We start from the raw sequence: 11,512 nt of genomic DNA on the forward strand, positions 1-11,512 counted from the left end.
GAGCAAGTGTTTAAAGTAAGTGTTTATTAGTGCATAGTTAGGTACAGGTAGCTTAAATTCTATAAAGTACATACAAAAAAAATGCTATTACACAGCTTCAGGACTGTTGTCCAGGTGGGGAGGGGGGGAAAGGACACCATCCCAATACAGCCTTCCCTGGTAATAGTAATAGTGGCCACAAACTGGCTAATCTTAGCTCTTCCCTACAACAGTATCAATTTCTTTCAAACTAAATTCACTCTCCCTACATCATTGCTTAATCTCTAAAACTGCATCTGTCTTGCATTACTCATTATCTCCTACCCCAAAAGCTAATGCCGGCTACTAAGTGCCAACATTTCCCAAACTTAATGTCTAACATGCTTGTTCTGTTCTTGCCTATCTATATACTATCTTTTCCTTTCATGAGTGTAGAGGGCCTCTAGGGGGCGGTTCGCAAACGCTGACTGCGTGCCTTGTACACTTCAATGAGCAGGTCCTTGACATACTGGATCTCTCTCTCAATAGATTCTGCTTTCTCTCGCAGCTCGCGATTGTGTGCCTCCAAGGCCTGGCACTCATCCCCCAATGCTTCATGTTCAGCTCGTTTACGCTGACGGTACCGCAGGGCTGCCGTCTTGTTCTGATCTCTCTTCTTCTGGCGCCGATCCCCTTTAGGCGTTAGCACAAGTGACTGCTGAACTGAGGCACATATTTCATTGCCCTGCAGGGGGAGCTCAGCAGGCATTTCCCCACCATAGAGCTCTAACAATTCTAAGCAACTTGAATCCAAGGTTTGCAAGGGTGCAGGTGTACTATGGTGGTGGTCCATTGAATGGAAGCCATCACCAAAAGGAAAATGAAAATTCCCATCAGAGGGAGGGGTGCTGGGTGCTACCTGATCAGGTGAGAGAGTTTCCTCCAAGAAATAATCCTCCATCTGCTCCAATTCTTTTTTGAGCAGTGAGGCCATGGCCTCCAGGTCCGGAGCAGGAGGAGAGGGCAGTGAGAGTGGCGAGGACTCCCCTGACACACTCAGGAGCGTGGCCAGGTCTGTGCGTTCCGTCATCCAGTCTGAGAAGCCATCGCCTATGGAGCAGCAAAATCAAAATCTGACAAAGCCACAACTTACAAGACAAACTAGAAAGTAAACTTGTTTTCAGACATGTTCCAGAATAAATCTTGTTACAGTATGTATGGAATTTTTGAGAAAAATGTGTTATCTGAATTAGTAGAGGAACAACCAAATTATAAACAGAAACCAAAGTGGTGATGATGGGAAAGAAGCTAAGGGAAAGAATATTGAAAGACTGTTAAAAGACCTATTATTTCCTTGCTTAACTGTCAAATTTGTACTGGAAAAAATTATATGTTCCCTAGATAATAACAAAAAGATAACTCACCATGCAGATTAGACCTCAGATCCTAAATGGATTCCTCTAATTCTTTACTATCATCCCAACACTATGAGGAGCCTGTCAGAATATTAGCACTCAACTATATTAAAACAGCCTTGAAAACTAGTATTAATCTTCGTCTCATACATGTAAATGTACTCAAATTCTAAGATTTATTCTATTCTCGCTCAAACTGGTCACCTGTTAGCACTGGGCGCTCCATGCCGAGGGCAAAGCCCTGATCCACAGGTCCGGGTAGCAGCTCACTGTGACCGGCATGGGGCAGCCGGTGCTTGAGCAGCTCCGGCCTGTAGGACATGGTGCTAGCTGGGATCATGGCCAGGTCCAGGTCCAGGGTCACTGCTGCCAGCAGAGACACCGTATTGGTCATCCCTCAGGTTCAGTGCAGGATTTGCACGTAGCAGGCAAGACGTGGCTCTGCTCCTGCAGGCAAGGATGGTGGTGGTGGTGGTGGTGGTGGTGGCCAAAGGAGACCTGGAAAGAGATAGAAATGAACCTTATTTTCTCAACGAAATCTCTAGCCAAGATTTATTTGTAGAACAGACCAGGATTTGTTTTACCTGTAATCTTAGAAATCTTAGCATTTTGTTCTGTGGTACAATCAACTTCTATGAAAAGAGTTGTAGAACAGGCCTCTGCTGACAGGCCAATAACGGATCTATAACTAGGCTGAGACCACATCCTATACAGGTAGTCCTTGATTTACAACCAAAATTGGTCCCAGAATTTCTGTTGCTAAGCAAGCACTTGTTAAGCGACTCGCACCCCATTTTATGACCTTTTTGCCAGTTAAGTGAAACACATGACCATTAAGCGACTCTGGTTTTCCCCACTGACTTCTCGTCAGAGGTCATTTGGGAAGATCATAGATGGCAATCACATGACCCCAGGACACAGCAACCATCATAAATATGTGCCAGTTGTTGAAGTTTGATCATATGACTATGGGGATGCTGCAGCGGTCGCAAGTGTGAGAATCATAAGTCACTTTTTTCAGTGCCATTGTAAATTTGAACAGTCACTAAATGAATAGTTGTAAGTCAAGGACTACACGTAGTAGGTATCTAATTACGTTAGCCAGATTGATGAAAATTAAGGGTTCGACTCTTCAAAATACCAAGGAAAAGCATCCAATAGGGACAATGAGCTTTGCTCCCTGCATCAGTACTATAAGCACTATAGTACAAATTCCTCTTTTGCTAACAGCTGGAATCCCCCCCCACCCAACCATAATCCTCAAACCAGAGTAAGTTTTGTGGAAGTTTGGGCCAAGTTCGAGGGCAAGTGCGGGCAGGTTCAGACACGCATGTTTGCGGGATGCAGGGGAAGAAGAGGCAGTGACAGAGCTGCGGTCACACAAAGGCTCCGCTCAGGCGGCCCGGCTTTTCTCAGTGGGGTTACGCAAGCCGCATCTGCTTCCTTCCCTAGAGAGCAGGATGTCTTACTGTACTCCCCGATGGAAAGAGAGGCGGGTAGACAAACAGGTTTTATCATGCTAAGAAACGGGTGGGGGGTGGGGGTAGGAAAGAGAGGAAACTAGCACTGCTACTCTGCATTTATTCAGACATTTGGAAAACCCCAGCATCCTTGAACGTGTTGCCCCCGCTTCGCTACTTTTCCTTCCGTTATCCCCACCCGCATCCTACCCCTGGGTTGCAAGAGTCCTGCCACCGTAAGAGAATCCCGCCCCCCCGACACACACACACAATTTTCCTAGAGTGGGCCGGGAGAAGGTGAATGGGAAGAGAGTAATCCCAACGTATTACTTACTCCATGTTGCCGATTCTGTTGCAGCGTGCAATACACGCACGTTTTCCTTCGAGATCCACGCAGATCTAGAAAGCCATGTCCACGATCTGGCGTGCCTCACCGGCGCTCTAAATCTCGAATACTAAATTTGTGACAGGAGCAGAATGAGTCACAGTGGGGTGGAGCCTCCGTATATATATCCTTCTAGCAACCAAGCCTCATCGCAGTTGTGTCGCGTATCCTTCCGCCACTTTCCTGCCTGATGCTGCTTTCACTAATGCGCATGCTTCGGAGGAGGGGAAAGGAGGCTCTTTTAGTATTTTTTTTCCCCAACCCAGTTAAGGTGGTGATTGATATATATTTTTTGGTAAAATGTGCCTGCAGTCAACATTTAGCTGATACATTCAGAGTCATGAAAAGTTAGATTGCCCTTAATGGATACACTTTGCACATTCTTAAAAATAACCTTGTGCCTTTGATATTATTGATTTCCAAACTATTTGCTTACATAGTTCTTATTGTGCTGGAAAGATAGTCCTCTTGTCCATGAAACCTGATAGTATTTATTTATTTGGGTAGGACATTTGGTATATTTCAAAACATGAGCAGAGGCAAGCCTGTTATGCAATAAGTCGTAAATCTAACTGTAAACTGAGTTTATGTTCCCATGGAGAATAAATGAAGCCACCAAATTATATGAGCCAGTAGTGTGCAGCAGCAGCCAAAAAAGCTAATACAATCCTTGGCTGTATAAACAGAGGCATAGAATCAAAGTAACGTGAAGTATTAATGCCACTTTATAAAACATTATAAGGCCACACCTGGAATACTGCTTCCAGCTTTGGTCATCACATTACAAAAAAAGATGTTGAGGCTTTGGAAAAAGTACAAAGAAAAGCAACTAAGATGATTAAAGGCCTGGAAACTAAAAAAAATATGAAGAATGGTTGCAAGATTTGGGTTTGGCTAGTCTAGAGAAAATAAGGACTACTGGGGACATGATAGCAGTATTCCAGTATTTGAGAGGTTGCCACAAAGAGGAGGGCATCAATTTCCTTTCCAAAGCACCAGAGGGCAGGACAAGAAACAATGGATGGAAACTAATCAAGGAGAGAAGCAACCTGGAATTAAGGAAAAACTTTCTAACTGTGAAAACAATTAACCAGTGGAACAGCTTTGCCTTCAGAAGTTGTGGGTGCTTCATCACTGGAGGTTTTTGAGAAGGGACTGGGCAGTCACTTCTCTGGAATGGCATAAGGTCTCATGCTTGAGCAATGGGTTGGACTAGAAGTCCTCCAAGGTCCCTTCCAGCTCTATTCTGATTGGATTGGATTCAGTTTGATTCTTTAATATCCTTTGCTAGCAGGAAGAACTAGAGAGATGGAATGAGATGTCAAAAATCCTTTGCTGCTATATGGAACTTTTATTTTGTTAATTATAAAATATAACAAGTGATTTTGGATTGTCCTTATTCCATAACAACCTGAGCATCAAGGTTTTATTATTCCCATTGCATTGATGTATAAAACAAATTACTTCACATTTGATACTGTAGGTGTATTATAACCCAGCAAATTTGCTGGGTGGGAAGGGGCGGTATTAACTCATATTCATGCCACACATGTAACTTAAAATGACACACTTCATTTATACTTGTAATGCTTTAATAGGAAACAAATACGCTGCAAGTAGACTGCTGTCACCCCCACCCTTCAGTGCTCATGTTTCCAGAAATGCTTTTAGGCCTCAGATTGTCCTCATAAATATGACAGGCAGCTGTTTGCTCAATGTTAGGGGGAGACTAGTCTAGAAAAAGAGTAAAAGGAAGCAAAGATAATAGGAAAGTGTATTCTGCTAAATATAAACAGTCATGTTATAACCAGCCATTTTGTAAATGGGTTTCTGTTACAGCATCAGTTTTGCCAAGCATGTCTTCAGCCTGCTCACAATATTGTTCCTTTGGAATCCTCAGATTTTTAGCCTGAGACAATACCAGCCTCAAAAAGAAATCTTGTTCTAGGCCTTAAAAGATGGAAGAAGCCTTAGAAAAAAATTCTTTCAGACCGAACATTTTATTTTTCCTAACAGAAGATTTATTTGTCACAGTATAGTGTAGTGTAGTTGGAAGGGATCTTGGGGTCTTCTAGTCTGAGCAAGGCAGGAAACTCCATGCCATTTCAGATAAATGGTTGTCCAATCTTTTCTTTAAAACTTCCAGTATTGGAACATTCACAGCTTCTTGAGGCAAGTTGTTCCACTGATCGTCCTGTCAGGAAATTTCTCCTTAGTTCTAAGTTGCTTCTCTCCTTGATTAGTTTCCACTCATTGCTTATTGTCCTGTCTTCAGGTTTTTTTGAGAATAGCTTGACTCCTTCTAGACATACCCAATTCCTGCAACCATTCTTTATGTTTCTTTATATGTTCATTAAATGTTTTAGCCTCCAGTCCCCTAATCATTTTTGTTGCTCTTCTCTGCACTCTTTCCAAACTCTCAACATCTTTTTTTACATTGTGGCAACCAAAACTGAATGCAATATTCCAAGTGTGGCCTTACCAAGGCATTATAAAGTGAGATTAACACTTCGTGTGATCTTGATTCTATCCCTTTGGTAATGCAGCCTAGAACTTTGTTGGCTTTATTGGAGCGGCAGCACACTGCTGGCTCATATTTAACTGATTGTCCCACAAGGCTCCAGGATCCTTCTCAGAGTTAGGTACCACCTATTCTGTATCCATGCATTTGTTTTGTCTTGTCTAAATGGGGAACCTTACTTTTTTCACCAGTGAATGTATAAGCAAGTGATAAACTTGCTTTATACCAACCATCACACAGTGACCTTTATTTCCAACAAGTCTTCAAATATTGTTCCTTTTATTTGGCATGTTTTTCTGGCAATACTTATCAGGGGAAAAAGTGCAATCTGCACAGTTAAACAAAGAACAGGTGCTGCCAAGCAGGGTCATCTTCCAGTAAAAACAAAACTAAATCTGTAGTCCCCCATCCCCAAAGAATTGTAAATAATTTGTTAACTGTTTATCTTCCTAATTATTCCTGTTACAGTTATTCCTTTCCCATTTCAGCTGTTAATTGGCAGCCTTTGATCTGTATCTTGATCTCCTTTCAAAGAAAGTAAAATAATACTAACAAAACCCACATAGCACTGGGCAAAATTTTATATAACAGTCAAATAACTGATAGTTTAAACGCCCACTGCGAATTTTCTATGGCTCACAAGGTTACACTCCTCCTTCCAGATCCCCATAAATGTAGCAATTAGCTGTACATTAAATATATCGCTTTTTCTAATCGCCTCTATACAGTGGAAATCCCCGATTGTGGCTCATGCCCTTTCATCACAGAGCCAGAGAGTCTAACAATCTACTCCGACTGAGATCGTAACTCCGGCTTTGAGATTCATTTCTGTGCCGCCTACGCGGACTAGACTGCAGAGACAAAATGAGATTTGAGGACTATTTTATCGGCGCAGACAGCGGAACGCGCTCAACCAGCCAGAGACGCGGCAATTGCACCAGAGTTGCATCAGCTGTGGGCGTTCTAAGTGAACTCTCAGAGCTTGGTTGCCTCTGATTGGCTACAAGTGGGAGAGTGCAAGCCTAAAACTGGTCTCAGGAAACGTCAATCTCTCCACCGGTAAATTCCAAAAACATTTTTTTCTCCCCTAGTTTGACCTGGCAGTCATTGCGCCCAATGCAGGGCAATTCTTCCAGATTAAATAAACGTACTATTTGTTGTCCTCAGTGCTAATCAGAGTAAGAGTGACAAAAACTAGGTGAGGATTCCACAAGTGCTTCCAAGGAAGGAAAAGGTTTACAACCTGTCCTAGGGTGGGGTGAAGCTGGCTCTGCAGATTTGTCCCATGTCCATATTTGTCCATACATTTACAATGCCTCCAGAGATTCTTGAAAGAATGTCTGGGAAGCTGCATCAGAATCTAGGTTTCTGAATATTGGATCTGATTGAGAGTAGATTGCAAATTAAAACATTCCAGGTTTGTTTTTGGTGAGGAAAGAGGACAAGTGTGGGCAAATACTGAATTCTTGATGGAAAAATCCCATCATTCTAGGATGGATAAGTTCTAGCACAGAATTCTTAAATTCACTGGATTCAATTAAATTCACTACATTCAATTATATCCTATAAGCATGTTTCTCATTCACACCTTTTCTACCTTTGTCTATTATTTATTTCCCTCTGGCTTTTATCTTAATTCGGGTAAAGACTGGAAAATGACTTTAGACAAACCTGGACACAGAGAAGTGACAGAGAAAGTTGCTGTCAAAGAATTGTAAATAATTTGTGAAGAACTCAACCACACAATTTTCTTTTCCTAAGCAAATGTTCTCCTAGTAATTTTGAACTACAGTTTCTGAAAAACTGAAAAATCTCTATCCTTTTCTCTTACCTCAAACAAGTTTTCTTAATTGTTTTAGAATACTCCTGCCCATCATACAATAATTTTTCCTACCATTTCCAAATATAGTGCTGACTACTAATTGTTTGCAGTTCACTCCCAATATATTAGTCAAAGGCTAAAAATAATTTTGTCCTTAATTATTCTCCTCTAAAAGGAAAATATACCTTCAAATTAGTAAATTAATTTTCTAAATAATAATTTGATTTCAACAAGCTCTAGGATTCCAAAAAGCTTTTATGGAAGTACTAAAATCATTAAAATAACAATCTGGATATCTTCATCTACATTACTGGAATTTTCAAACTATGTTTTCATCAATGACAATTGGGGTCTTGGAAGGATAATTCTGGGACCACTCTTAATGGAACAAATTCTTAATGCAACTCCCCAATCCATTGATTTGTAGTATCATATATAATATTTATGGGCTCAAATTCAAAGTTATACAAAATGCCTCATGATGGCCCTTGTGAAAATCTGATTGAATGTCTCCAATGATTCTGAATTGTTTGTTTCACCTTCAGTATCAAAGACTGGGCTATAGGTCACCCCCACTATTGCCTCTGGTTCTGTTCACCAAAGAGATGATCCTTGCCCCGTTCCAGGTCCATTCCTAGAAGTCAATAGCCCTGGCAGGGCAGAGATTGCCACATGTCACCAACATGGCAGGAACAAGGCCTCTGACACTCAGGTTGTAATTCCTCTCTGTTCCCTTGCCAGGCATGAAGAAAGCACGTGGAGATTGCAAACTCTTGCCTAGTTGACCAGACAAGAAGAGATAGGGCCTGTGGACTTTCCTTTTCCATGAATTTTATTAATTAGATGTTGGCATTAACTTCATTGCATATAAGAGCAACACACACACAAAATATGTCCACAGTATCTCCAAACTAAAATTTGCAATGTAGGTCCATTGGGATGAGGAGTAGGCAGAGAAGAAAGCCAAGATGAACAAAGCAACCATCTAGCTCTTCTGCTTTTTAGCAGAAAAAAAGATTAAAATGTACATTTCTTATTTAATTGTACAATAAATTGGGAAAGACACAAAGTGAGATGTACATTTCTTATTTAATAGTACAATAAATTGGGAAAGACACAAAGTAAGATTGTTTCAGGAGTGATGAAAACTAAGGAGTTATGCCAAAGACTTCTTGAAAACAAGGTTCTCAGGTTGACTTTTAGCTCTTAATCTAGACTTCCTGAAAATATTGTTTTGTGGGAAGCATTGAAGAACCGATCTCTATGGTATCTGGTGGAAAGACAGGATGTAAATTAAGCTGGTTATAACATCCTGAGAAATCTTCTTGTTTTGTCTAGACATTCATGGTTTTGTTGATCTACTGTTGTTTCTATTGTTTTGTTTATTCCTTTATAATGTAAACCACCCAGGGTCATTCTGAAATTGTGGCCTTAAATATAATAAAATAATAAATACATAAAATAAAACCAAATACAGATAGTACTCAACTTACGACCACAATGGAGCCCAAAATTTATGTTGTTAAGTTAGAATGTGTTGAGTTTTGCCCTATTTTATATTTCTTTCCACAGTTGTTAAGTGAATCACTGTAGTTAAGTTAGTAACACGGTTGTTAAGTGAATCTGGTTTCCCCATTGACTTTGCTTATCAGAAGGTCGCAAAAAGTGATCACATGAGCCTGGGAAACTACAACAGTCATAAATATGAACCAGTTGCCAAGCATCTGAATTTTGATCACATGATCATCGAGATGCTGCAAAGGTCGTAACTGAAAAGCGGTCACAAGTCACTTTTTTCAGTGCCGTTGTAACTTTGAACTGTCACTAAATGAATTGTTGTAAATTGAGAACTACCTGTATGTTTCTTCTTGCAAACTCATAAAATATTAATATGCTTTTCAGTTAGGAAATTTTTACTAAACCTGAGGTGTTAAACTGGGACAGATAAAGGATGAAGTAGGCAAGAGTCTTTTATTAAATCTGTATTCACTCTTGAAATGTGCCACTTGACCTAAAAAGAGATGAAACATTTTGCCCTTTCCCATTTGGACTGATTGTTATCCAACTGGAAAGTGCCACTTGGCTGAAGCCAAAGTACAGTTCTCTTATTTCTCACTGCTGAGCAGAGGTCTCTCTTCGAGGATTGTGTGAGTAAGCCTAAAATCTCTATGATTACTAAGACACGCCTCTCTCTCTCTCTCCCTCCCTCCCTCTCCCCCCTCTCTGGTATTATCATAGAGATCCTTTTAAGAATAACAGTTAGTTAGTGTTCCATCCACCCTTTGCTGAAGGCACAGGTATTGCCATGACAATGGGCCACTCCTGAGGGATGTCACGCAGCACCAGCTTTCCCATTGAGATTTTGAAGGAAAACATATTTGGCCTAAGTTAAAGTGCAATAGCTAGCCTTGCATCAGAACTTAATCATTTAAGGCAGCCAGAGTGGCTGGCCCCTATAATATGGTCCTCATTTTCAGATCAATCATTCCCGTTCTTACTTTTGAAAAAGCCTTATGGATATTCCCCACCCAGCCAAAGTGGTATAAAACAAAACAGACAGGACAGAAAAATATGGAGGATATATGTATTAAATCTTATGGAGGTAATAATTGTGTGACACAACTTCTCTGCTACACTTTTCTTCATGTGATTTACTTGATACATTTGAGAATAAATTTTTGGCATCATATTAATCTTGAACAGGATTTGTTTGGTTTTTGCTTAGCATGGTAAGTGAAGAAAGCCAACTGTGCTACATTCAATAGAACAGTAAATAATCTATTATTTAGCACAAGGTGTAAATCCAGCCATTCCCCTGTTGGCTGAAGATGCTCAGGCTGTAATTGGCTGCTGTCAGTCCCTGGAGTCTTCAGTAGTTCATTCTTTGTGTGCAAAGTAGCAAACTGTTCCAATGTGCACTACTTGTTTGTTTTTCTTATTTATGACATTGAACATATGTACCTTTCAAGTTACCATCCAATGGGGGAAAAAGCCTTGAAGCACCAACTTAGCCATGATTACTGGTTAGCATAGTCCAAAAAACTCAAAATCAGAGCTGTGATAAGAGGGTGCTTTTGCAGAATGGCTAAACCTGTACCTTTTATTTTATTTATTTATTTATTTATTTATTTATTTGATTTGCCAATTGTTTACAAGATAATAAGTATAAGTGTATACATAGTTGTGAATACATGAAATGGGTACATATAAGAAAAATACCTGATTTCCTCCTGATCACTAGCGTCTTGCAGTCAACAAGGGGACACACAAACTTTAGCACTCTTTCAATATTTGTCCCCCCCCCCTTTCTCCGAGTAAGCACTCTTTCATAAACTCCATATTTATACAAAACTGCTTTATGTTGCTCAGCTGTCTTGTTAGACATGGAGTTTTTAAAGGGCAGCCCAGTAAGTTCTAAATTGTGCCATTTTTAAAAGAGTCAAGTTCATATGGTTTTTGCTGAAGCACCCCCTCCCCCGAACCTGCCCGGAAAGCAAGAAATTTCAAATCTGGCATCTCACACCGAAAAGCTGATCTTCAGGTTCCTGGAGTACTGGGTATAATGGAAAACCCAATTAGAAAAAGCTAGGCTCTCCCACTCCCCAAAACAAATTGGATTTGGAGGAACAAGCCCAGGGACCAGAGGGGAAGCAGAGTACCCATATGAGTTTAAAATGTCCAGTAGGTACTAAATTAAGTTTCTATGAATCATCAGACTTTACCCCCAACAGCATGAGCAGCAAAATATATAATATTTAGCTCATCTTTAAATTGCCATTGGATTTTGTCACCTTAGAGAGTTAGAATCTAATAGCAGAACAGGGTAATGTAGGGTAAAATGAAATGTCAGCAATGTTATGACAAAATATTGCCAGGAAAAGTTTGATTTCTGCTTAGGTGCATGTGGGAAAGGCCCTGTATATCATACTCTAAAATTGACACGGGAGAAGG

At 40.4% G+C, this 11,512-nt stretch overlaps 1 protein-coding gene across 2 annotated transcripts; it reads right to left on the reverse strand.

Moving 5' to 3' along the window:
* Positions 1 to 4: 4 nt before the first annotated feature.
* On the reverse strand, positions 5 to 3,312 carry ATF5 (activating transcription factor 5). Of its 2 annotated transcripts, none has more exons than XM_026684241.2 (3): positions 3,168 to 3,312; positions 1,578 to 1,871; positions 5 to 1,068 (listed from the first exon to the last, which is right to left on the reverse strand). In XM_026684241.2, exons 2-3 carry the CDS (start codon positions 1,765 to 1,767, stop codon positions 422 to 424), a joined length of 837 nt encoding a protein of 278 aa, XP_026540026.1. In that variant the 5' UTR covers positions 1,768 to 1,871; positions 3,168 to 3,312; the 3' UTR covers positions 5 to 421. The 2 variants fall into 2 exon arrangements, with proteins under 2 accessions (XP_026540026.1, XP_087802783.1); XM_087946657.1 differs by having other exon boundaries at positions 1,578 to 1,844; positions 3,147 to 3,312.
* Between the last annotated feature and the right edge of the window lie 8,200 nt (positions 3,313 to 11,512).

Source organism: Notechis scutatus, chromosome Z (assembly GCF_049901735.1).
Source record: "Notechis scutatus isolate UNSWTSFEM ecotype Mainland chromosome Z, rNotScu1.2, whole genome shotgun sequence".
Classification (NCBI taxonomy): domain Eukaryota; kingdom Metazoa; phylum Chordata; class Lepidosauria; order Squamata; family Elapidae; genus Notechis; species Notechis scutatus.